The sequence below is a fragment of the Notechis scutatus genome, chromosome 1 (genome assembly GCF_049901735.1).
Source record: "Notechis scutatus isolate UNSWTSFEM ecotype Mainland chromosome 1, rNotScu1.2, whole genome shotgun sequence".
Lineage (NCBI taxonomy): Eukaryota > Metazoa > Chordata > Lepidosauria > Squamata > Elapidae > Notechis > Notechis scutatus.
Window position 1 is genome coordinate 17,993,397 of NC_142009.1, and position 27,920 is coordinate 18,021,316.

Consider the following 27,920-nt stretch of genomic DNA (forward strand, 5'->3'; position numbering starts at 1 on the left):
TAGGGTATCTCTGGACACCTGCATATCTGGATAGAAACATTCCTGTCAAACAGACAACAAATGGTCAAAATTGGGAGCGCTCTATCAAATTCTGTACCTGTCAACAGTGGTGTCCCCCAAGGCAGTGTTCTAGGACCAACTCTTTTCATACTCTACATAAATGACCTCTGTGATCATATCAAGAGCAACTGCGTTCTCTATTCAACACCACAGACAATACTGCTACCCTTCAAAAAGACCTTGACTATGTATCAGAACAGTCAAACAAATGGCAACTTCAAATCTCAACAAATAAATGCTCTGTCTTACATATTGGCAAAAAAAAAATCAGAAAATAAAATACAGGCTGAATAGTCAAGACCTTGTTGATGATCCAAATTCTGTCAAGGACCTTGGAGTACTCATCTCTAATGATCTAAGTGCTAGAGCCCACTGTAATTACATAGCCAAAAAGGTGTTAAGAGTTGTTAACCTAATCTTACATAGCTTTTTCTCTGGTAATATTACACTACTAACTAGAGCGTACAAAACATTTGCTAGACCAATACTCGAATACAGCTCATCAGTCTGGAACCCACATTATGTATCTGATATTAACACAGTTGAGAAAGTCCAGAAATATTTCACAAGAAGAGTTCTCTACTCCTCTACTCATTGCAGAATACCTTATGCCACCAGACTTGAAATTCTAGACCTAGAAAACCTAGAACTACGCCGCCTTCGGTCCGATCTAAGTATAGTATATAAAATCATACATTGCAATGTCCTACCTGTCAATGAATACTTCCAGTTTCAACCATAACAATACAAGAGCAAACAATAGATACAAACTCAAGGTTAATCGCACCAAACTTGATTGCAGGAGTGGTCAATGTCTGGAATACTCTACCTGACTCTGTGGTTTTTTTCCCCAAACCCCAAGAACTTTAACCTTAGACTGTCTACTATTGACCTCACCCCTTTTCTAAGAGGTCTGTAGGGGGCGTGCACAAACGCACCAATCGTGCCTACCGTCCCTGTCCTATTGTTTCTTTTATTTTTTTTTATTTTTCTGATATGTATCTATGTATTCATAACTATGTTTTTACTTATACCTATTAGCTTGTAAGCAATTGACAAACCAAATAAATAAAAAATAAAGTTTGCAAGGGAGATTTGATAGAAGAGAAACAGAAGAGAACGACAAGGAAGGCCGTGTGTTTTAGAGGGACAGCATGCTCAGCTGTGAGGGGTGAAGAGCTTCTCTCATCAATAGATGCCATTAGCAAGTTGAGCGTAGGTTTGCTCATTGTGAGCAGCTGAGTGAATAGTCCCTGCTGAATAGGTGGATTACTGCATCTAGTTTTGGTCACCACATTACAAAAAAGATGTTGAGACTTTGGAAAAAATGCAGAGAAGAGCAACTAAGTTGATTAAAGGCCTGGAGACTAAAACATATGAAGAACGGTTGCAGGATTTGTGTTTGGCTAGTCTAGAGACTCACTGGAGAAGAGCCTAATGCTGGGAAAGATCAATAGAAAGATCAATGCAACAGAAGGGCGGGGACGACAGAGAATGAGGTGGCTGGATGGAGTCATTGAAGCAGTAGGTGTGAGCTTAAATGGACTCTAGAAGATGGTAGAGAACAGGAAGTCCTGGAGGAACGTTGTCCATGGGGTCGCGATGGGTTGGACACGATTTCGCAACTAACAACAGGTCTAGAGAAAAGAAGGACTAGTGGGCACATGATAGCACTATTCCAGTATTTGAGGGACTGCCACAGAGAGGAGGGGGTCAAGCTATTTTCTGAAGCACCTGAAGGCCAGACAAGGAATAATGGATGGAAGCTGAACAAGGAGAGGTTCAACCTGGAAATAAGGAGAAATTTTCTGACGATGAAAGCAATCAACCAATGGAACAGCTTTCCTTCAGAAGTTGTGGGAGCTTCATCACTAGGGGTTTTTAAGAAAAGGCTAGACAGCTACCTATCTGAAATGGTATAGGATCTCGTGCTTGAGCAGGGGGGTGGACTGGAGGACCTCCAAGGTCCCTTCCAGCCCTATTTCAATCACAAGAAACCGTAGGATGCAGAAACTGTAAGATGAAGACAGCCAATTATCTGGGAATGAGCGAATTGAGGAAATAAGTAGGGAGAGCTAACATGAGTTTGGCAATAGAATTTGGCAGAGAGCAAGGGAAAGAGGCTTGTAACAGATTTTTCCCTTTAAAAGGACAGTATGTTCTTGGCTAATCTGAGAAGGGTATTAGGAGAAATAATGGTGCATTAAAGACAACGAGATGAACATGGTTCTACAGCCATGAACTGTAATGGTTGTGGAATGTTGTGTTCCATTCCCGCCCGAAAAACAACTTGGCATGGGTTTGCCACAAATGGAATGTTCAAGCAACACTTGGGCAACCTTACAACAAAGACAACAACCAGAGCAGACAGAATCAAGCAAAGGGACAACCAGAGATAAAGGACCACATCAGATATTCTCCATTGCTGGAACTCAGAAACAATGTTGAGTCCATCGCAGAGAAACAGGATATATAGTATATGTCAACTTGCAAAGCATCCCCTGAACTGCTCTCGAGTTGCCATGAGCAGGCAGGATGGGAGAGTGGACTTCGCAGCTGCATCAAGGAGCTGCTATCTCAGTCAAAACAAGACACATTCCAACCAAGACACCAAGGTTGTCTCCATGGGAACCCACAGTGGCAGACAGTATATATAGATATATTGGGAATGCATAAGAGGGCTCCTGTTTGTATTAAAGCTCAAACTTGCTAAACACTTTAAACACTTTGTGATTTCAGGCGTGGGTCTGTTGTTCATTGTTCAGTCACTAAGTTGGGTCCAACTCTTTGCAACCCCATGGGCCCTAGCACCCCAGGCTCCCCTGTCCTCCGGGCCCCAACCCGGGACCGGTCGACAGCCCGGGCGCCCCTTTTGAGGCTTCCGGTGGCTTTGGGAGACGGCCTCCAAAAGCGCCGTGGCTTCCGGGTGAACCGCTCCTTTGGGCCGGTGGGCACGCTCATCAAAAGAGGCGGCGCCAGCGAGCCGCGCGCCCAGCGAGCGGGCAGCTGGCCGGTGGGGGGGGCCGCTCTACTGTCCCCTGGAGTTTGCTCGAATTCATGTTCCTTGTGTTGATGACACTCTCTAATCATCTCATCCTTTGCCATCTTTTTCTCCTTTTGCTTTCAATCTTTCCCAACATCAGGATCTTTTTCAGTGAGTCCTCTCTTCTCATTAGTGGATCTAGTGCAGGTCTTTGAAACGTCCGTGAGGAGGTCTTTTCAAACAAATGTTTGAAAAGTGTGCAAACCAGATTGATCCAGGAGTGGAAAGTTTTAATCCCTGGTATATCACAATCTGGTTAGGGTGGGCTTCAAAAATTTTAGCAAAGGGTTCTAGGCCCAGTTTCTAGATGGGCGTGGCCATGGTGGGTGTGGCCTAGTCGGCCTCCTGCACCACAGGGTGGGGGGTGGGGATTGCCATTCCTGGGCTCTGGAAGCTTTCCTTGAGCCTCCAGGAGGGTGAAAATGGCTTCCCGGGGCTCCGGAGGCTCTCTGGAAGCCAGAAACGGGCCTATTTCCGGCCTTCCCTAACTTCCGGAGACCCGTTTTTTGCCTTCCCCAAGCCTCCGCATGCACCCTGCACTTACCTACACCAAAAACGGGCTGCGTGGGGACTCCTGGGAGGGATGGGGTGGGCGGGGCCAGCCAGGAGTGGGATTTGGGAGTTCTCCGGACTGCACAGAATCTTAGTTAGGGGCTCTACCGAACCCTTGAGAATCCCCAGCAGCCCACCCATGAATCTGGTACTGCAGCTCCTAGAACAGTGGTAGCTAACCTTTTTGGGCTACTGTGCCAAAAATTGTGTGTGCGCTTGTGCGCGAGTGCTTGCGTGCCAGCACCCAGAAGGCAATGCGTGCACCTCCCCTGCCCCCTGCACATGCACGCGCAATCCCTCCCCTGCCGCCGCCCCCTTACCTGCACTGCACCTCACATCTGATTTTGGGCTGGTTTGAGGCCTTTTTCGGCCTCCCAGAGGCTTGAAAAAAGCCTCTGCAGGCTTTGTAGGACGAATAATGGGCCTGTTTCATCACTTCCTGAAGTGATGTCACTTCCTGAAGTGATGTCACTTCCTGAAGTGACAAAATGGGCCTATTATTCATCCTGCAAAGGCCTCAAACCAGGCAAAAATCAACTGTGAGACGTGCGCATGCGTAGTGAGGTAAGTTTGCCTGCGACTCGTGTGCTGGCACAAATGGCTCTGCGTGCTACCTATAGCACGCATGCCATAGGTTCACCATCACAGTCCTAGAAGTTGAGCCAACATGGATATTTGCTCTGAATTCTGTTGAGTTGGGAGTCCACCACATCCAGTGGACCCAAAGCTGGGAAAGCCTGTCCTAATATAAGGATTACACTCATATACAAGTAGTCTCCTTAACTTGAAACCATTCGTTTAATGACCAAAGTTACAATGGCACTGATAAAAGGGACTTATGACCGTTGCCGCAGCCACCATGGTCATGTGATCAAAATTAAGCCGCTTGGCCATTGACTCGTATTTATGACAGTTGCAGTATCCCAGGGTCACCTGATTACCTTTTGCAATCTTCTAACCAGCAAAGTGTATGGGGAAGGCAGATTCATTTAACGACCGTGTTACTAACTTAACAGCTGCAGTGATTCACTTAACGACTGTGGCAAGAAAGGTTGTAAAATGGGGCAAAACTCCCTTAACAAATGTCTTTCGGCAACAGAAATGTTGGGCACAATTGTGGTTGGAAATCGAGGATTACCTGCATGCCATTTATAGACATTCCTTTTATGCCCACCAAGTTTCTGTCCCACCTTTTTCTAAAAGATTCTTTCAGGTAAAATAGATGAATGTGTGGGGAGCTAGTTTGCTGCAATGCAGAACATCAGCCTTTAGCAACATCTATATTTACAAAATTTCCCAGGGCCTCACAGACATTCTTAGAATATTAAAATGCTAGGTGACAGCAGCCCAAGGGCTTTGTTTGGGAATGTCCCCAGATGTCCAGAAAAAGGGAAACGTAAGGTGAATGTTGTCAAAGGCATCTGCAAGGGAAAGAAGAAATGGCATGGAACATGGTATTCATTGTGCAGGACGCATATGACTCAAGGTTTTGAAAATTTCAAAGGTCCGGAAAGTTAAAATATAGACCATAGAACCTTAGTGTTGTGGTTTGCTGGCAGCCGGTACAGACGGCAGCGGAATTGGACAGTGGGGAAGAAAGGGGATCAGTCCGGGAGTCTGGAAAGGACTCGAACAAGGGTCCTGCATCCGATGCAGAGATGGGACATGGACTGTCTGGGAGTGGGGTGGTGCCTCCGGAGCCTTCAGAATCTGGCAGAAGCAAGGCAGAGAACCCAGGGGAGGAGCCTGTTCCCAGTGCGCGTGTGCGCAGAGCTGCTAGAAGGCGAGAGCAGCTGAAACAAAAGGGGCGACTTGGGAGTAAGACTGGGAGGTGATTGCCCCTCCCATGAGGTATAAAGGACAGGCAAAAATGATGAAACCTTTGCAGGAAGCAAAGTCGTTTGTTCAGTTCAGATTCATTCTTGAAGCTCTTTGTACTTCGGTTGGTTTTTTTTTTTTTCCTAGTTCATTTGTCACTTCTGTTATTGGCAGCACTTCACAGGAAAGAAAGGTGGGTGCTTATCTCGAGGGACTGTTTGAGATTCATTACCGGCTGGGAATGAAGATAATTCCCAGCGTTGCAATAAAGCAAGACTTGTTTTTAAAATAAGCGTGTACATAATTACGGTCTTGGAAGCCTCGGTCAGAACACTTAGGGCTGGGAGGGACCTTGGAGATTTTCTGGTCCAAGCCCCTGCTCAAGATAGGAGAACTTATACCATCCTGGTCAAATGGTCGTGCAGTCTATTTTTCAATACCTCCAGTGATGGAGTAGTCACAATTTTTGAAGGCAAGTATTCCATTGATTATTTGTTCTGACTATCAGAAAATTTCTTCTTTCTTCAAGGTTGGATGTCCCAAGGGTGCTTTTTTCAATAGGCAGCTGGACTTTCTGGTTTTTCTTTAAAGATGTTTCTCTTCTCATCCAAGAAGCTTCTTCAGCTCTTCAGAAAGTCCCATTGCCTCTTGAAAAAACACCTTTGGGACAACCATGACCAGGATGACTGAGAATCTCCATAGACATTCAAGATTGGATCTCTCCTTAACAAACTTCCACTCATTACAGGTAGTCCTCTACGTACAACAGTTTGCTTAATGACCATTCAGAATTACAGTGGCAGTGAAAAAAAGTGACTTATGACCCCCTTTTCACACTTACGACCATTGCAGCCATCCCCATGGTCATGTGGTCAAAATTCAAATGCTTGGCCACTGACTCATATTTATGACGGTTGCAGTGTCTTGAGGTCATGTGATCCCCTTTTGCGACCTTCTGACAAGCAAAGGCAATGGGGAAGCCAAATTCACTTAACAACCCTGCTGTCAGGATTCTGGCAGGTTACCCCAATTAAATCATGAGCCTCGAGCCAAATTTCCAAAACTTCAAAAGGATTTATTGGGAGTTAACATGTTAACATGTCCGGCACTGCCTGGGTTAGCCAACTCTGAGGCACATCATTCATTGTCACCCTTGACCCTGGTTTCCCCCACCCCCTAGGTGTGTCGTAATTCATGTTCTCCAGTGGGACACATCCATAGCTAAGAATCATCAATCCTGTTCTCCAGTTAGATTTTTGCACGGCAGAAACTTCAGTCACTTAGTTACCATCTCTGAAAAACTATGTAAGGAATGCACTTGTCAGCGTTCCAGCAAACCTCCATTCCAATCAGTAATTCCAAGACAAGCGTTATCTCAAAAGTACCTTTATTAGAATAGCACCTGACACATATGTGGAATCTCGGAACTAAATTCCCCAGAACTTCCCACAATGTCCCAACCTACAACCCATCCCCCAATCCCAAAGTAAGATCCTTTTTGTTCCTGCGCCACACTTCATGACCTTGAACTAACAAAAGAATTCTATTTTGTCTACTTAGAGCTACTCAGTTGAAATCAACCCCTCTCCCACTTTCTCAAGCTACATGGCAGTGTTGAATAAGGTTTCCAAAGCTGACAGCACTTTTGATTTCCAAGCTGCTGCACTGTTCTTTCAAACCCTTTTAACAGATAACAGATAATCAGAGTTGGAAGGGACCTTGTAGGTCATCTAGTCCAACCCCCCTGCCCAAGCAGGAGATCCTACACCATTTCTGACAAATGGCAGTCCAATCTCTTGTTGAAAGTCTCAAGTGATGGTGCTCCCACAACTTCCAATGGAAACTTCTGTTCCATTGGTTGATTGTTCTTGCTGACAGAAAGTTTCTCCTTATTCCAGGTTGAATCTCTCCTTGTTCACTTCCCCCCTCCCTTTCTATTTTGCAACTCTAAAATGACCATAGAAATAGTTTATGAGTTGACACCTGTTACTAACATAACAGCTGCATGGATTCACTTAACAACTGTGGCAAGGAAGATTGTAAAATGCGGCAAAACTCACTTAACAACTGTACTTCTTGTCCGGCCTTCAGGTGACAGATCCTTCAAGTCCTCTTGCTCGACCATCCTTGTCTTAATGGCTACCGTTGAGCTGTGAGTTGGGAAGCTGAAGTGAAACCTTGTGGCTACATGAAGCTCAGTCTTATGCAAGTCACCGACTCTCTGATTTCCAAAATCTCCCCCCACAACCCCCTCCTCCAAGATGGAGATGGAGATGGAGATGGGGTTTTTAGGGTTTCTTTTTATTTGTAAACATTTTGAATACAATGTTGTCAGGGCATATCATTTATAGAAAGGCAAAGAAAGAACAAAAAGGAATATTAACATATATACTAATAATAATAATAGCGTAATGGAATAGTTTTAACTAGCTTTCTCTTTATATATTAGCTGATTGTTAATTCTGTTCATTATATTGGCATATTTACAATTATAAACCATCTTTATATTTAATTCATACCTAGCAATAACCTTTCTTCCTCTAATTTCTACCTCTTCTCTCTAACCACTTGTAAAATCTATTCCATGTTAAGTAAGTAATTGGAGCTGTTTTTGTAATGCTACAAATCTTTTGATAAAATGGGATGAGTCCAGGGTTTTTCTCATGATTGTTACGGACAGTATGAAACCAGTGAGGGTAAGCAGAAAGACCATAAATAATCAGCAAAAACTAGCTTTTTTGTTGTTTCTGCTTAAGATGTTGATTCCACAGTTGTTGCCAAGCAATGGCTGGGGTTTCTCTCTCTTCTTTTGCATATTTCTGTCCTCATTAATTACATTTGTTTTTTGGGGGGTGAACCTCTTTCTTTTGGCAAATGCGTTATAGGGAACAGCCTTTCCCACCCTGATATATTCTGATGCCAAGCTAGCTGGGTGGTTTTGAGAATTGAACACTCCTATAAACATGTCAGATCAGGAAGATCGATAGTAACAGTCTTATTACTTCTGGTTCCAAAAAAATTATCGTTTAGATATATTCATAGATGACAAATCGATCATTGGAATCTATGTATAATAACAGCCACCAGGTTCATTAGCAGGGTATTTTTGCTCATAGCTGGAAACAAACCAGTGGTGAAGTACTCCAACCTGATTTGCCAATACATTTTTAAAAAGAATCTTCTAAAACAGTGATCCCCAACCTTTTTGACGCCGCGGCCCGGTACCGGCATCAGCTGGGCGCCGCCATCTTTTTTTGATGAAAAAGTGCTTCCGGTGACCTCACCGGAAGCACGTTTTCATCAAAAGATGGCGCGCATAGCGCTCGGTGAGCTTTTCCGGGTAGAAATGGCTTTCACCCGGAAAAGCTCACGAGCGTTGCGCCGCCATCTTTTTGATGGCGTGCCCGGTGAGCTTTCTACCGGAAAAGCTCACTGGAAGCACTTTTTCATGAAAAAAAGATGGTGGCACCCAGCAAGCCGCGGCCCGGTAGGAGTTGTTCCGCGGACCGGGACCGGTCCGTGGACCGGTGGTTGGGGACCCCTGTTCTAAAAGACAGTGCTAGGTTAGATAATTAAGTAAAACTGAGAAATTGGGTTGAACCTACTTGCTAAGTATGATGCAACGTTGGATGTTTACATAGAGATTCCTATTTGCTTGATGCTGCTGGTTTTATGGAAATTCCAGCATGAACATCCAGAAAGGCAGATTCGCACATGACCATAAGCCACAGTTAAGTCCTTTGTATCACTCACGTTATTTTGGACTCTCCTCTCTCATTGGCTTCAGAGAGCTTGACCAGTGGCTGGAGGTCATGGAAAGTGTGGTGCAAAATATCTGGAACAGAGATTCTCAACCTTGGCAACTTCAATTCCCTTGTTACTTCAATTCCCAGAATTCCCATGCTGGCTGGGGAATTCTGGGAGTCAAAGTCCACATATCTTCCAAGTTGCCAAGATTGAGAAACATTGATCTGGAGAGTTGACAAAGCTTGTTTTAGTGGGATTGATGGGAGGTGGAACGAGTCCAAGCATGCTAACTCTCTCCTTCTAATGCTAACCCTTCCAAATGTGGAAGAGGAAATATTGGAACCATGTAAACTTAATGCAAGCTTGGATTCCTTTTGGATGGGTGTTTGGCCCCCAAGCTACTTTTCTTCAGCTGCCAGAGATCCTCTTTTAAATATGCTTGAGACTCTCTGCCACGTCGAAACAGAAAATGCATGACAAATGTTATGTAAGCCTTTAGTGTAGCTGAATGAGAGAATGAAGAAAAATGTCAAAGCTATTCCATCACCACTTTGAACATTGAGCCCTCAAGCCTCTTCAGAATATTAAACGTCTCCAGATCTCCCCCCTCAAATTGCCCACCCATGACTGACTTAGTACATCATGAAAATGAAGGGCCATTACAGGTAGTCCTCAAGTTACAACTGCAACTGTGCCCAAAATCTGTTGCTAAGTGAGATAGTTAAGTGAGTTTTGCCTCATCTTATGACCTTTCTTGCCACTGCACGAATCACTGCAGTTGTTAAGTTAGTAACAGGGTTGAAAGTGAATCTGGATTGACTTTGCTTGTCAGAAGATCACAAAAGGGGATCCCGTGATCCCGGGGACCCTGCAACAGTCATAAATAGGAGTCAGTTGTTAAGCATCTGGGTTTTGATCACGTGACCACAGGGATGATGCAATGATCAAAGGACTTGGGGGTGACATGATAGCAGTCTTCCAACATCCAAAGGATTACCACAAAGTGTTGTGGCCCGCCAGTGGCCAGTGGAGCTGCCAGCAGATTTGGATAGTGAGAAGGTTGGGGAGGAACATGGGCCAGTCTTGGAGTCTGGGGAAGGCTTGGACGAGTGCTCTGCATCAGAGGCAGAGATGGGATCAGGGCCTTCTGACAGTTACCGGCTGCCTTCGGAGTCGGACATCAGTGAGGCAGAAGAACAGCTGGAGCCTGTTCCCAGTGTGCGCATGCACAGAGTTGCCAGAAGGGAACAGCTAAGGAACAAGGGTTGGCTTGGGAGTAAAGCCGCAGATGGATGGTGAATGGGTTGGGTTACTCCCATAGGGAATAAAAGAGGAGCAAAGGGGGAGTGGGTTTTTGCAGGAAACAATTTGGGTGAAGATGTGTTCCTGCATTCTTGCCAAGTGTTGTTTGCTACAGTGTGGCGTCTGAAGGAGATCGGTCTGGCAGCTCCCCAGGCCTGATAAGGGTCAGTAATTGGGAGGTATCTTGAAAAACTGTTGGCCGAGATTTTGCTGGAAAGGAATTCACTGTAAACTCAATAAAAAGGGGTTTATTGGGACGAGGAGTCGGCTTCGTGCTATTGGGGAAACCTAGGTCACAACACAAAGGGGTTCTCCAAAGCACCAGAAAGCAAGACAAGAAGTGAAGGATGGAATCTAATAAAAGAAAGAACCAATCTAGAACTGACAAGGAATTTCCTGACAATGAGAACAATTAACCAGTAGAACGACTTGCCTCTAGAAGTTGTGAATGCTCCAACACTGGAAGTTTTTAAGAAGAGATTGGACAACCCTTTGCATGAAATGGCATAGGGTTTCCTGCCTGAGCAGGCAGTTGGAGTAGAAGACCTCCAAGGTCCCTTCCCCTTCTGTTATTCTGATCATAAGTGTGAAAACGCTTATTAGTCACTTTTTTTCAGTGCCGTTGTAACTTTTGAACGATCACTCGATGCACTGTTGTAAACCAAGGACTATACCTGTACAAAGTCTTAGATTTTGCTTTCGAAATATTTCCAGAGAACAGCATAGACTTCTGCATTGGTGTACTGTATGTATGCTTCTGCTTCGGGTGGATATGTCAGTGCCAGTCAGGAATGTTGATAAATACAAGTTAATCAGCCTGGCCATTTGCTGAAAGCTGTGCTAAATCAAATTACTCACATTCATGCCCATAGGGATTCTTGGAGTAAGCAGCCTTATGCGGAGTGCTGAAAAGAGCCGGAAATAGTAAGGCTAAGGAATTAAGGCTTGAGACAAGAAAAAGAAAAGGAAACATCTAAATCTGCTTTATACCAACCCCATTCATTCCTAATACCTTTCCATGTTGTTTAGTTCTTCCAAAAAACCAACTTTGCTTCTAACATATCCAGGAGTGGGATTCAAATTTTTAACAACCGGTTCTGTGGGTGTGGCTTAGTTGGTGGGTGTGGCTTGGTGGTCATGTGACTGGGTGGACATGGCTTGGTGGTCATGTTATAGGCTGGGCATGGCCAACTCAATATCACTCACATCGAAGCACGCATCTCCTCGCCTGGCTTCTCATGACTGTGGGGATGCTGCAACAGTCGTAAGTGTGAAAAATGGTCATAAGTCACTTTTTTCAGTGCCATTGCAACTTTGAATGGTCACTCCACACAAGCAAAGTACCAGCAAAGGAGGGGAAAACAACTTCAGAGACGTTCCAGAGACAGGAACTCTAGTCCTGCCAAGAATGTAATAAGGGTTAATGGAGAGGCAGTTTCTGTAAGCAACATCAGAACGTTTCCTTCCTGCCTTCTTTACAGGATTAGTCCAGTAATTTCTTCTAACAACCGGTTCTCTGAACTGCTTAGAATGTTAACAACTGGTTCTAGCGAATAGGTGCGAACTGGTAGAATCCCACCCCTGAACATATCCATTCATTCCTAAATTACTTTTTGTTCTTCAAAATGCTTGGCTTTTTAAAAGGATCTCAACTTCATCCAGCCACATTTTCTCAGTCTTTCCCTTCCTCCCAATCCAGTCATTCTTCTCTTACGATTCTCGGTCCACATTCTCTCGGTCTATATCAGGGCTGCCAAACTTGCATCTTCACAGCATCGTCACATGACGTATCACAACTTTCCCCCCTTCACTAAACTGGGTGTGGACATGGCCAGCGCATGACATATCTGGCCCGTGGGCCGCGGGTTTGACAGCCCTGGTCTATATGACCAAACTGCTGCAGATTACCTCGCTCTTAACAGTCTACACCCAATGTAGAACAAAGTGAGCAGCGATATGCTTTTCTACACAGCGTTTATACTTCCGATCATACCATTTATTGCTTTTCTTACCCACACTGGCATGTTTTAAAATTTCTCCTCCTAATTGTACTGGTTTTGCTGTTATGCCAATGTACACACTTTTTTCTATCGAACCTCCTTTTTCTTTCTACCATTGATACATAATTTGCAATTGTTCGTCCCATTGGTCTTGTCAAATGCAGTGATTTTGGTCTTTGATGCATTAGCTTTCATAACAGGAAGTCTCATTCCATTCTACAGCTTATCTAACTTTAATTTAAAGCAAATTATTTGGGTTTCCCACCAGCAGCTCGTTATCGTCTGCATACAAAAATACATGTCAGTTCATATTTCTACCGTCACTGCTTAGCATTACTTACAAAATAAAACACAAGAGACTTTCTTTAGTTCAGCATTGAAGTTGAAAATAACCAAACTCAGAGACCTTCAAGAATTCCACAGTTCCTTACCTCATTTATCCATAAATATATTAAAAAGCCAAGGGGATAGTTCATATCCTTGTCTTGTTCATTATTGGGTGTTGAACCGTTCGTTAAGCGTGGTATTTATTCTCATTCATGCTTTATTTCTGTTAATGTTTGCTTTACTTCTGTTAATGTTTCTTTAAGTAAATGGCATGTTAATAGATGTTAGATAGATTGGTTTTCCTTTGTTTGTTCATACTTCCTTTCCATTTCCACATGCAGCCATATTGACTTTAGCTATATTTTTCCTCCATTGCTATTGATCTTTGCAAATGTTGGGGTCAATAATTATCTCACAAAATTGAATTTGTTTATTTTTGTTTCATTTGCATGCCACCTTTATTATTTTTACAAATAACTCAAGATGGCAAACATATCTAACACACCTTCCTCCTATTTATCCCACAACAGCAACCCTATGAGATGGGTTGGGCTGAGAGAGAGAGAGCTCAAATTTGCAGAAATATGCAGTGCAAAATATTACCAAGCTTTGATCTGAATACTGTTAGCATAAATGAGGCAGTTTTGCTTAAAAATGCAGAGCAAAGCAATATTGCAATTGGCGTCCCACGGCAGTCCTTTGTCCAATTAGGCTGCCTCTTTAAGCATTTTTGATAACTATCAGAAATAATGGCAAAGATATTTAAGTTTCACTTTAGTATGAAAACCTAGTTGCAGAGGGGTTTAAATTTAAACTGTGTCTCTTGGAATTTTGAGAAACTTGGCCTGTTTCTAGAACTGCATCAGATTCAAAGGGACAAAGGTGTTTTGGAGAACAAGGGAGTACAATTGTGGCTTTTTGTCTGCAATTCTTCAAAACTGCACCTTTCCCTGGATTGTGTGGTTGGGACAATCTATCTGCTGTTTTGTTTTAAGGTATTTCAGATAAAAGTTACGGGAGCATTCCTACAATCTCTGAAGAACCTTTTAACTGCTACCCTGTGAATTCTCTGCTTGTTATTTGAGAAAAAAAAGTATTATATTTCACCGTCTCTCTCTCTCCTTTTCTTCCCCTTTCTCCCATCCACCCCCAAATTTCTGTTTCAGACCCAGGCATGTCTGCTTCTTCAGAAAGCCCTGCAGAACAAGTGTTTTAAGCTTTCATTGTCTGGAAAAGAGTGGGAAGATTTGATCAGGGAAAGCACCCATCAAATTACTGAGGTAGGACAAGTCAATCTGACTTTACATTTCCTGATATGCTTCATATTCCTCTTTCTTTTTTAACCTCTATTTGTGTTGTGAAAAAAAAAAGTGAGGGCTGAAACTGAAAATGGGCTGTTTTAGAGCAACAGAGATGAGTTTGGAAGAGGGTATGCGGTGTCTGTTAATAAAGTATGAGACTAGCCTGGGAAAACAGGGAAACATTTAGATAAACATTTAGAATTCTTTATTGATTAAGTGGGATTGGACACACAGGGAATTTGTTTACAGCACATAAGCTCTCAGTGTACATAAAAGCAATAAGTGACAGAGCATTATCATAGTCATTGTAAAAAATACATTCATCATAAATCATAAGATACAACACTTAGTGATAGTCATAGGATACTAAATAAGAAATCAACATAAATCATACTAGGATATTAAAAATAAAACAATATAAATCGTAATGTACAAGCAACAAAGTCATAGTCATTAAAGAAGATAAAGAAGTATATAATAGGAAAGATGAGAAGAATAATAGCAATACAACCTTACTAGATAGTTTGACAGTGTTTGGGAATTAGTTGTTTAGCAGAGTGATGACCAGCATGACATCACTCCTGTCAGGGGTGCCTGTGGCAGCTCGAGCATCCTGCCAGTGAAAACGGGCTCCTGGGCTCTGTTTTCAGCCATGTTGAAAACGCCCTCCTGAGCTCCATTTTTGCTGGCAGAGGCACCATGGGCTGTCCTTCGCTGTATCCAGGGCGCTCCCATGGGCCAGTTCTAAGCACCTCGTGGGCCGGATTCGGCCTGTGGGCCTTGAGTTTGGCACTCCTGCCCTGTAGCATTGTTTCAAGGGTAGAAGTTGAAACAGTTTATGTCCAGGGGTGCGAGAGGTCTGTAGATGCTCAAGATTGTCCCACCTTGATACCCCTTGGTATAAAAGGAAGGGAGAGATACGAGAAACATTGTCAATCTAGTATTATAACTTGTATTAATAAAGTAGAATTTTAGTGGTATCTTATTTCCTGACTACATCGGGGTCCCCAAACTTAACTGGCTGGAGAATTCTGGGAGTTGAAGTTCACAAGTCTTAAAGTTGTCAAGTTTGGAGATCCCTGGCCTACATAAAAGGGCTGACAGGGAAGGTTCCAAGGAACCATCTAGTGGAAGTCCATTGTAACTTTGGTCACTAAACAGTCAGTTGTAAGTGTATAGCCATTACATAGCAAAGAGGCAAACAGAAGAAGCTAGTCCAAGGAAAGGGAAAAAAAAAACCCCCAGAAAAAAACCCCCCCCCCCCCCCCCCCCAAAAACAAACAAAACCCCCAGCCGCAACCAGGAAAAGGGAAAACCAAAAAACAAAAGAAAAACACAAACACCCCACCACCACCAAAACAAAACAAAAAAAAAACCAAAAAAAAAAAAAACAAAAAAAAAAAAGCGACCAACAAAAAAAAACCCAAAAAAAAAAAAACACAAAAAAAAAAAAAAAAAAAAAACAAAAAAACAAAAAAAAAAAAAAAATATTTTTAAAAAAAAAAAAATCCCCCACCCCCCCCCCCCCCCCCCCCCCCCCCCCCCAAGTAATGAGAGAGGTGTAATGCTTGTCTAAAACAGTATTCTAAAACAGTTCAGTATCTCCGTACAGTTACATCAGAGTTACTTATGCTGAATTTGAATCCACTACAAGGTAAACAGTATTGCAAGCATTTGCTTAGACCCATGTTTTTCATCCTTTGCAACTTTAAGACATATGGACATCATCTCCCAGAATTCTCCAGCCAGTATGTTGAAGTACTATCTTAGACTAAATCAAACTTGGCAAGTTTAAGACTTGTGGACTTCAACTCCCAGAATTCCTGATCTAACATGACCGGAGGAGGAATTCTGGGAGTTGAAGTCCACAAGCCTTAAAGCTGTCAAGTTTGAAGACCCCTGGACTAAACGAATGATACTTATGTGTCTTCAGCTGAATTTGATTTTGAAATTATAAATCCTTAGGACAGGGGTGTCAAATTGGCAGCCCGTGGGCTGGATGCGTCACAGGCAGGCCACGCCCACCCCAGCTCCGCCAAGGGGAAAAACGTTGGGAAACATCACATGATGGCAACATGATGTGGCCACACACACACACACACACACCAACACACACACACACACACACGGAGGTAGTCCTTGAGTTACAACCATGTGCTCGACAACAGTACGAAGTTATCACAGTCTTGGTGCAAGTCTGCCATAACTTTGGACTGCTGCTGAACACATAGTTATAAGTCAAGGACTACCCCCTCATGTGTCTGTGTATACTGTTATGTTATACTGTGTGTGTGTGTATAAATATATAAATATGATTTGTAGAGATTATATATAAAATATATAGTATTTGATATGTATTTTATAATTGGTCTTGGATCATAAACAAACAATAACCATTTGGAAAATATGCCTGAAGGAAATTAACTTCAGATTTCTGTGACTGATTATTTAAAACCCTGAAGACTTGGCGTTACGCTGCATGTATTGAATTTTAAAAAGCCTTAGGAAAATGCTGCAGGGTGTGCCCTATTTTTAAAGCAGTCGCTCTTGTGAGAACCAGAAATAAAGCAGATAGTGGATGTGTTGGTGCGCCTGCTGCCTATATCCCTATCCAGTGGGAAGAGGGAAGGAGGTGAGGATGGAACCAGAGTTATCCTCAGGTGATGGAGGAAGCAGGAGCAGGATTACAGTGTAAAAAATGTACATCCAGAAATGTGTAATCAGCCTTTTTCAACCTGGTGCCCCTACAAATATTGAGACCAGATTGGCTGGGAATTCCTGAAGTTGTAGTCCAAACCTACAGTATTGGAGGGTGGGGAAAATAGTGATCTGCAGCAGAGCTTCCCCCCCAATCTTTTGGGTACCAGGGACCAGTTCCGTGGAGAGAGGTTTTTCCGCAGACCAGAAGCGGGAGTGGTTTTGCGTGCTGCCTGCATCTTACGGATGGGGCTTTGCTTGTTTGCACAGCCTGGTTTCTGGCATGCCGTGGACAGGTACCAGAGGTGGTATCCAGCAGGTTCTGACCAGTCTGGAGAACCAGTAGCGGAAATTTTGAGTAGTTCTGGAAACTGGCAAATACCACCTCTGACTGGCCCCGCCCCCATCTATTCTCTGCCTCCTGAGTCCCAGCTGATTGGCTGGATCTTCTTTTGTTACCCTGCACAGGAGAACGGAGCTGGAAAGCAGGTTAGTGTGGTGGGGAGGGAATGGGGATTCTACAGTATCCTTCCCATGTCATGCCCACCAAGCCACGCCCACCAAGCCACACCACGCCCACCAAGCCACGCCACGCCCACCAAGCCACGTCCATAGAACTGGTGGTAAATTTTTTTTGAATCCCACCAGTGCAGGTGCCAGTCCATGGACCAGGGGGTTGGGGATCCCTGATCTACACCCAACTGAGCCTTTACAGGTAGTCCTCGACTTACAACCACAACCGAGCCCAGAATTTATGTTGCTAAGTGAGAAATTTGTTCAGTGACTTTTGTCCCTTTTTACGACTTTTCTTGTCACATTTGTTAAGTGAGTCACTGCCATTGTTAAATTAGTAATCTGGTTGTTAAGTGAATCTGGCTTCCCCCTTGTCTCTGCTTATCAGAAGGCCACAAAAACTGATCACATGACCCCCAGGACATTGCAAACCGTCATAAAGATGAACCAGTCGTCAAGCATCCGAATGTAAATCATGTGACTGTGGGGATGCTGCTATTGTCATAAGTGAGAAAAATGGTTATAAGTCACTTTTTTCAGTGCCGTTGTAATTTCAAACGGTCACTAAACGAACTGTCAGGTTTCCAAGTGATGAAATCCATTTAAAAAGAAAAGAACAAAGTCCATCTTCCAAGACAATTTCTTTTATTGAGGAAAGCATAAAATTTTGCAAAGTCCATGGTAATTCAGGATCTGACACAACCCGGAATTACCTCACAATATTAGAAGTTAGAAACAACCCCCCAAAGTCACATTCTCCAATAGAAGTAAATCAACGTTGCTTGATGTCATAAATCTGCACCTCAAGGGGCCTATGCATGGTCAGCTCATTTTCCCACGGGAAGAAGAGTCACCTAGCCTAAATGACTCTATCTGCAGTCCTCCCCCCTGAGGAATGTGGCAAGCCCGAAACCCTTCCCCCCATGACTGCCACAGAGAAAGTAAGAAAAAGAATACATACTAAGCTTAACTAAAATGGCTACACATATGTCAATTTTGGGCTTGACATCTCTTACTATCTCACCCCAGTGGAGGAGGCAGGTGTGACTGTTGCCAAATGTAGTGTTGATTTTTCCTGTCAGAATCTCTTGGTCCAAACGGGAAGACTTGCCTTTTCAGGTAGTTCTAGACTTACAAACAATCCACTTAGTGACCGTTCCAAAGTTACCACGGCCCTGAAAAAAGTGACTTATGGCCATTTTTCACACTTACGAACGTTGCGGCATCCCCATGGTCATGTGATTTACATTTTGGTTGCTTGATGACCAACTCACATTTAAGATGGCTGCAGTGTCCTGAGGTCATGTGATCCACCTTTTGCAACCATCTGACACGCAAAGTCAATGGGAAAACCAGATTCACTTAACAACAGGGTTACTAATTGTAACGACGGCAGGGATTCACTTCAAGAAGAGTGTCCTAAAATGGGGCAAAGCTCCTTTGAGAAATTTCTCACCTAGCAACAAAAATTCTGGGCTCCACTGTGGCCGTCAGTGGAGAATAGAATGGAATGGAATGGAATTCTTTATTGGACACACAAGGAATTTGTCTTGGTGCAAATGCTCTCAGTGTACATAAAAGAAAAGATACATTTGGACTACGGTACCTGTAGGCCTCGGCCCAGGAATAACCTGCTTGAAGACTTAAGGCTGCATTCCAGCAAAACTGACAGGCCCCCAAAAGCGATTGGCCCACAGATGGTACCAGGCACCCTCCTTTGCTTCGGGGAAGGCATTTCCACAGCATCACGGGGGCGTACCAGGAGGCACAAGGCAGCACAGGGCAGCCAGATGTTAGCCTCACTGAGGCGTCTTCGTTATGAATCTGCACGGTTGTTCTCTTAAGGATTCCGGAATGGGGCCTCTAAAAGATACATGACTTGGCCAGAGTTCCTTCTCGCTTGTGAATCCCTTCCCAAACTGCCATTCAAAGTTCAGTAACACGTGAAATTAGGTCTCGTGGAAGGAAAGGCTGTCCTACGCGAGGGAGAAATTGGAGCGAAGAGCTTGTTCATTATATTAAAAGAGCAGTAAAATCAGCTTTCCCCCGGTCCTTCAGCTGTGTTGCATTGTAATTTTCTTCCTCCTGGTTTATTAGCCAGCCTGACTATTTCTGATGGGAGTTTGGTTTTTGACAAGCTTTCAGTGTGTTATGCACATTTTTTCCTACTTTAATGCATATTATTATTGTTGTTGTACACAAAAATGACAGTATACACAGCAGACGAGATAACCATGCTGGGTTTCGTATCACAGATCACTAGTCGAACACTTCCCCAGTGTTTAGGACTGCGTGATGTATCGACGGATTATGCGAGCAGATCCCAGTAAGGTGGCCTTCTGCAGCTGACCAATGGTGATCTTGTCAGCGCCAATTGTTTTTAAGTGCTTGCCTAGGTCTTTAGGCACAGCACCCAGTGTGCCGAGTGCCACTGGAACCACCTGCACTAGTTTATGCCAGAGTCTCTGCAGTTCGATTCTCAAGTATCTGGTGACTTTTTCAAGTTGTTTCTCATCGATTCTGCTGTCACCAGGTATGGCAATGTCGATGATCCACACTTTTTTCTTCTCCAATTGATATCTGGGGTATTGTGTTCCAAAACTTTGTCAGTCAGACAGTAGTTTTGCATGCTCATTTTCGACCACTTTTTCAGGCTTATGATCCCACCACTTCTTTGCTACAGGCAGATGGTAGTTGTGACACAAATTCCAGTGGACCATCTGAGCGACTGTGTTGTGACATTGTTTGTAGTCAGTCTGAACGATTGTCTTGCAACAGCTCAGTATGTGATCAATGGTTTCGTCCGCTTCTTGGCAGAGTCTGCATTTGGGGTCATCAGCAGATTTTTCTATTCTGGCTTTGATTATACAGTATTTGTTCTGATGGCTTGTTCTTGGGCTGCAAGAATCAGGCCTTCAGTTTCTTTCCTCAGTGTATTATTATTATTATTATTATTATTATTATTATTATTATTATTATTATTATTATTATTATTATTATTATTAATTATCTGAACACACCTCTCCTTCCTGTGACTCCCTGCATTGAATTTTGGCTTCTAAGAGTCTCAGGAAAATGACCCTCCTCATACAGAAGTGTTCCTCAACTTACAAACCATTCGTTTAGGGACCGTTCAATGATAACAACGGCACTGAAAAAAGTGACCTAGGACCCTTTTTCATACTTAATGACCGTTGCAGCATCTCCATGGTCAACATGATCAAAATTCGAATGCTTGGCCACCGAGTAATACCTACAAAGGTTGCAGTATCCCCAGGTCATGTGATCACATTTGTGATCTTCTTCTGACAAGCAAAATCAGTGGGGAAGCCAGATTCACTTTACGGACGTGCTGCCAATGTAACAATTGCAGTGAGTCACTATAGGAAGAAAGGCTGTAAAAGGGGGAAAAAACTCACTTAACAACTGTCTTGCTTAGCAATGGAATTTTGGGGTTCAGTTGTGGTCGTAAGTCGAGGACTACTTGTAACATGTAAATTATTCCCTCTGTTGCTGCTGGTATGTAAATTAAAATTCAGAATAGAATAGAATGGAATGGAATAGGAATAAGAATAGAATAGTTGAAAAGGACCTTGTAGGTCATCTAATCCAACCCCTCGCCCCCCCCAAGCAGGAGACCCTACACCAATGATGGCTAACTTTTTTGGCACTAAGTGCCCAAAGCGCGCACATGCATCCCCCAAATGCAACACCCATGCACCTCCCGTGCATGTGCCCCACCCCGGTACATGCGCATGCCCCCCCCCGCATGCATCCCCCCCCACATGTGCACCAGAGATCTGAAGACGAACTGGCTGGCGGGAGGTGTGCGTGTGCATGCCCAGCAGAGCTGAGCTGGGGCAACAGCTCGCATGCCCACAGAGAGGGCTCTGCGTGCTACCTCTGGTTCACCATCATGGTCCTACACCACTTCTGACAGGTGGGAGTCCAATCTCTTCTTGAAAGTCTCAAGTGATGGCGCTCCCACAACTTCCGAGGCCAAGCTGTTCCATGGGTTGATTGTTCTCACTGTCAGAAAGTTTCTCCTTATTTCCAGGTTGAATCTCTCCTTGATCAGTTTCCATCCATTGTTCCTTGTCTGGCCTTCAGGTGCCTTGGAAAATAGCTTGACCCCTTCCTCTCTGTGGCAGCCCCTCAAATATTGGAAGACTGCTATCATGCCTCCCCTGGTCCTTCTCTTCACTAGACTAGCCAAGCCCAGTTCCTGTAACCATAAGGGGTGGACTTTCAGAGAGGGGAAGATCTTGCCTTTTAAAAATCCAAATCATTCATTAGCCAACCTGCCACAAAGTGCAAGTGTGGGAAAGTGGAATCCAACTCTAGGCTCAATTTAGTTCCTCATGCCTGTGCCAATATTTCTCATATTAGGCCAGCAAACTAATCTGGCACGAAAAACTTCCATATTTTCATAATTGTTGGAGCCTTATTTTATTTTACAGGAATGATGCAAAGTTACAAGGGTCTGTAGGAGGAAGGAGGCATTCTCGTGATTTTGGGGGGGTTATAACTTCTCCCCCTTTTTTTTTTCAAATAGACCTTGAAGAAAGTGGGTGAGTTCAAAGTTAAGGTGGACCGAGAGAAAGTCATCAAATGTCTGGAGCTGTTGAGCTGCCTCATCAAAATAGTGACTCAGCAGGTATGTGTGTCACTTGTACTATCTGATTTTTCTTTGAAATGCCAACATTTCTTGTTTACATTCACTGCCCACAAAGCTTTCCTTGGACTTAAAAGTCATTGTTCTAGTTTTTGTTTCTTTAGGAATTCTTTGGACTAAAGTAAGAATCCAATAAAAGAGAAGAGAAATAGCTCAAGGTTGAGCTAAAGATTTTTTGGGGGTGCTCTCTGAGCTTGGTTTATTGGCAGGTATTTCATTAACCTATAGACTCTAGTACTGATGATGTTACCTAGTTGGATAATGAAACATCTGCAATTAAACAACCAAGCAAAAACTCTAAAGTTAGCATACCTGCACTAAATTAACTCTGGATCAATATTCATGCAGTAGCAATAGCACTTAGACTTATATACCGCTTTACAGTGCTTTACAGCCCTCTCTAAGCGGTTTACAGAGTCAGCTTGTTGCCCCCAACAATCTGGGTCCTCATTTTACCCACCTCGGAAGGAGGGAAGGCTGAGTCAACCTTCAGCCTGGTGAGATTTGAACTGCCAAATTGCAGGTAGCCGGCAGTCAGTAGCAACAGATGCAGAACTGCACTCGAACCACTGTGCCACCGCAGCTCTTAGTAGTTGTTTGTGAGTATGTAAATACAAGTGACACAGTTGGTACATCTAAGCATCAAATTCAGGTATCCTCCGTGTGTGTGTGTGTGTGTGTGTGTGTGTGTGTGTGACATTTGGAATTTGAGAATCTGTACTGAGTAAGGTGACAACATATGGCTTCTGTGGGGAATGTATCAAGGCATTCATTTACACAAATGTCACCTGCTAACCCCTTCTAGCCTTGCACCTTTCTGCAGGATGCTCTCTCTCATCCCTGATTTTGTATTTCTTTTTCAGAGGAGGTATGCCCATTTCTAAATGAAGCACTGGGCTGCAATTTCCCACTATGTTTATTTTCTAAGAAGCTTAAAACTGCCCAGAGGCATTCTTGGAAGTGAAAAATGCTAGCGGCTGATGTCCAGTAAAGAAAGAGCCAACAGGCACCGAGAGATGCATTTATGGTTACATTAACAGCCTGGCACCAGATTTTTGGGGTGTTGGCCTAGAAGGAAACCTGACTAGAAGGCCCTAGAAGAATGCCACCTTGTCACCTGGTTGAGCACTCAGTCAGCTGATCCCCAAGAACTAATCCAAATCCACTAATTCCAATAAAACCCTATACTATGAACTTGTGTGTTTTGATGGCAAGTATTGCATTGTGAATCCAGGGATCAGACTGGTTGACTGGCTCATCCCTACTGGGACCACACATAACAATGAGCCATTCATTGATTGAATGGGTGACTAAATGAAATAAAACTGTGAACCATTCATTTATATCCTTTTCTCAATGAATTTTCTGGGAAAAGAGAGCAATTCTGCTTTCCGTATCTACCACTTTAAGGGACTTCTTTATTGAATGCAATTCTAGTATATTCTTTTATTTACTTTTCAGGCATTCAGCATAGATCTGACTGAGCTTCGTGTCGTGCTCCAGACTCTGGGTCAGCAAGAACATTTTGAGAAGTCTATACAACTTGACAACATGTACTGGAATGTTATGAAACTCCTGGGATTTAAGTAAGTTATAGAGCCAGTTTGGTGTCATGGTTAAAAGTACCCGGCTAGAAAAGCCAGGGGACTGTCAGTTCTAGTTCCACCTTCAGCACAAAGTCAGCTGGGTGAATGTGGACCTGTTACTTTCTCTAAGCCCTGGGAAGAAGACATGTGGACAATTTCTGAAATTTTGCCAAGAAAACTTCAGGAATTAGAGCAGTTGCCAGGAGTCAACACAAACATGAAGGCACATACACACACATAGACGGGGAAACTGCATGCTCCATGCAACCACTTGACCCTCCTGATCAGGCTTAATTTGGGAAAGTAAACTTGGGAATTAACATCTTCACAAAAGCTTGACCCTCTGAAGAAAAGCTGGAATCACAACCCCCATGCCTTGTAGTCCTGCTGATGGTGGCCCTTCACATTTATCCCCCCTCTCCAATTCCCCTAACATAATGCTTTGGCCCCTTTTTATCAGAATAAATTCTGAAGGCTCAGTTTGTAACTTCTGTTTCTAAAAAACTTCATGGGCGATCTTCAAAAAGAAAAGGCTAGTTGATGATGGAAGGCCCTGTTGGTGTGGTTGATGGGAGTTGTAGTTTAACATATGGGGAGGCGTTAGATTAGGGCAGTGTTTCTCTACCTTGGCAATTTTAAATTGTGTGGACTAACTCCCAGAATTCCCTGGCCATCCATGTAGGGCACAAGTGTCAAACTCGCCACGTTGCCGTCACATGATGTTTTTCCGATGTTTTCCTCCTTTGTGGAGTGGGTGGGCATGGCCTGCGCATGACGCATCCAGTCCACAGGCCACCAGTTTCACACCCCTAATGTAGGGGAATTCTGGGAGTTGAAGTCCACATATCTTAAAAGTGGCCGAGACTGAGAAACACTGTATAAAGAAGAAGTGGTGGATGTCACAGGTCCTTTCCTATTTTTTGATTTGCAGGCGGCCTGCAAAGGTGAAAGTCTCTGTTCAGCCTGCGAATGGAACTGTGGTTGAGTCCCTAAAGCGGAAGAAGAAGGGCTTCCTGCCAGCCACCAAAAAACGTCAGAACCGCAAGAAGGCCCAGCCCGGTCAGTCCAAGGAGGACGCTCCTGAGAGCAGCAGCAGAATCTCTGCTGTTGGCGAGGCCGAGGGTCCCTCAGAAGGAAAGAAGAAAAAAAGGAAGAAGAGGAAGAAGAAGAGAGCAGGGGCGGAAGAGGGTGAGAGGGAAACGTTTGAACAGGGTCCTCCAGCGAAGAAGAAGGTTCAGTCCCCGGGGACCACGAAAGGAGCTGCTGGGCCACATGGCTACGTGAAGAAGAAAAAGCAGCAACGCAAGGGAAAGAAAAAAGGGACTGACTGAATTTTTGAGACAGGTGGGACTGTTTTTATCAACTTCTGGAAAACGTGTTTTGAAAATCGCAGGGGGAAACTGCTTCTGGATTCCAGCTGGCGGAATTGAAACTGGTCTGCCGTAGTATTTTGATAATGGACTCAATTGCTATGAACAGTCTTGGGATTTCCTACCTGTTTATGCCAGGAACAATTTCCCCTCTCCTAATTCATGTCATCTGGCATAGCTTCCCAAGCTACAAACAGCATAACACATTCTGGATGTATAAGGAAATGATATGTGTGAATGAGTTTTAATTTGATGATCCCAGCAGTATAATTTATAAGTTGCTCCTGGAAAACAAGTTTGGAGCAAACTTGTAACGTCTGGATCAGTTCCATCTCCTTGGTTTTAATAATAGAAGGCATCGAACTATGATGTTGAATATATGTTGCTTGGGTTATTTGGAGTTAAATGACAGAAGTTATATTTCTGAATAAAAAAATAAAAATATTTTTTAAAAATCTTTATAAAATTAAGACTGAAATGACATGCCTTGGCTCAGATGTGTTTGAAAAATTTGTACTTTTTGCACGTCTGTCTTAGAATGGGTGAAACTTCTTACAATAAACAGACAGTGTGTAAATTCAGAAAGAGCATTGAAGGTTTATGCCACATGGCTCCAAATGACTCTGAGCTGTTTGGTAGCATTTCAGAGTATGCTTATCTGGGGCAGTATACTTCAGAAAGGTATTTATTTTGCAACAGTTTATAACTTCTTATCCCTTCCCCAATGCTTGTAGTGACCTAGAGCAGTTATCACATGTCACCTTCCTTCTAAAGGTCTTTTGCATCATGTTTCTCCGTTTTGGGATTCAGGTGGGATGCTAAGGTGAGGGGAGTCCTAGGAGAACTATGGCCATTACATACCCCCCCCCCAACTTCCAATTTTTTTTCTGATGAATAGTGTGAACAAGGGTATTCTGATTTCTACCTTAAAGGAAACAACTCATTGCAAATAGCTAGCAGATCGATCTAGTCCAGGGGTCAGCAACCCATGGCTCTGGAGCCATATGTGGCTCTTTCATCCCTCTGCTGTGGCTCTGTTGCCGGTCAGCACCACAATTCTGAGAGGAGCTTCCAGTTTGGGGTGGGGGAGAAGTATGGCGCATCAGGAGGAGACTCTATTGCAAGGGGCAGGTTTTCTGGTGGGCTCCACAATCGATAGGGCTTTTGGTTAGGACAGGTAGAGGAAAAAGGATGCCGCGCTAGGAGGAGACTATGTGGTAGGGGAATCGGACTTCTGGTCGGCTCCAGATTTGAATGGGGGGCTTCCGGTTAGGACCTTTGTGGCTCTTTGAGTGTTTAAGTTTACCAATCCCTGAGCTAGTCAGAGAAGGCAGACTAGAGGTTGGAAATGTGTTCTCTGCTTCTGAGAAGACTCAATGCCTGCTTGCATTACCTAAAACAGAGTTTTCCAGCCTGATGTTCTCCAAATATGCCAGGGGTGAGAAGTCTAGGATTGCAGAGAATCTGAGAGATGTCCCATTGTGTCTTATGGGTATCAACTGGTGTAGAAAACATATGCGTGCCTACAACTTTCCCTCAAAATATAACCTGTGCTTCCCAAACCAGCTGGAGAGACATTAGACCAAAGCAGTACAGGTAGTCCTTGACTTATGACAAAAATTGAGCCCAACATTTATCTTGCTAAGTGAGACGGTTAAGGGAGTTTTGCCCCTTTTTACGATCTTTCCTGCTACAGGTATTGTGGATCACTGCAGTTTAAGTTAATAACACAGTTAAATGAATCTGGCTTGGTAGAAGGTCACAAAAGGAGATCACAAAACCCCAGGACATTGCAACCGTCATAAATATGAGTCAGTTGCCAAGCGTCTGAATTTTAATCATGTGATTATGGGGATCCTGCAACAGTTGTGTAAAAATAGCCATAAATTGCTTTTTTCAGTGCCATTGTAACTGAACAATCACTAAACGAACTGCTGTAAGTTGAGGACTATCTGTAGTGCTCCAGGCCTCAGCTCTTATTCTCATATACATATACACTGCTCAAAAAAATAAAGGGAACACTTAAACAACACAATGTAACTCCAAGTCAATCACACTTCTGTGAAATCAAACTGTCCACTTAGGTAGCAACACTGATAGACAATCAATTTCACGTGCTGTTGTGCAAATGGAATAGACAACAGGTGGAAAGAAGGTTTGCTTTGTCTGTCAGCGTTGTGTCCAGAGCATGGAGGCGCTACCAGGAGACAGGCCAGTACATCAGGAGACGTGGAGGAGGCCGTAGGAGGGCAACAACCCAGCATCAGGACCGCTAGGAGAGAGGAGCAAGGAGGGACAGGAGGAGCACTGCCAGAGCCCTGCAAAATGACCTCCAGCAGGCCACAAATGTGCATGTGGCTGCTTAAACGGTCAGAAACAGACTATGAGGGTGGTATGAGGACCTGACGTCCACAGGTGGGGGTTGTGCTTACAGCCCAACACTGCAGGACGTTTGACATTTGCCAGAGAACACCAAGATTGGCAAATTTGCCACTGGCGCCCTGTGCTCTTCACAGATGAAAGCAGGTTCACACTGAGCACGTGTGACAGACGTGACAGGGTCTGGAGATGCCATGGAAAACGTTCTGCTGCCTGCAACATCCTCCAGCGTGACTGGTTTAGCAGTGGGTCAGTAATGGTGTGGGGTGGCATTTTTTTAGGGGGCTGCACAGCCCTCCAGAGGTGCTCGCCAGAGGTAACCTGACTGCCATTAGGTGCCAAGATGAGATCCTCAGACCCCTTGTGAGACCATATGCTGGTGCGGTTGGCCCTGGCTTCCTCCTAATGCAAGACAATGCTAGACCTCATGTGGCTGGAGTGTGTCAGCAGTTCCTGCAAGACAAAGGCATTGATGCTATGGACTGGCCCGCCCGTTCCCCAGACCTGAATCCAATTGAGCACATCTGGGACATCATGTCTCGCTCCATCC

General features: G+C 43.9%; 1 protein-coding gene across 2 annotated transcripts in view; it reads left to right on the forward strand.

Annotated features, from left to right (window-relative positions):
* Nucleotides 1-25,576, forward strand: part of MYBBP1A (MYB binding protein 1a) — an 89,882-nt gene extending 64,306 nt beyond the window's left edge. For both annotated transcript variants that reach the window (XM_026672390.2, XM_087943836.1), the window contains exons 24-27: nucleotides 14,016-14,129; nucleotides 21,916-22,017; nucleotides 23,497-23,621; nucleotides 24,553-25,576. In XM_026672390.2, coding sequence (XP_026528175.2) covers nucleotides 14,016-14,129; nucleotides 21,916-22,017; nucleotides 23,497-23,621; nucleotides 24,553-24,952 — 741 coding nt within the window. In that variant the 3' untranslated portion in view covers nucleotides 24,953-25,576. The remainder of the gene's footprint in view (nucleotides 1-14,015; nucleotides 14,130-21,915; nucleotides 22,018-23,496; nucleotides 23,622-24,552) is intronic.
* The last annotated feature ends 2,344 nt before the right edge of the window (nucleotides 25,577-27,920 follow it).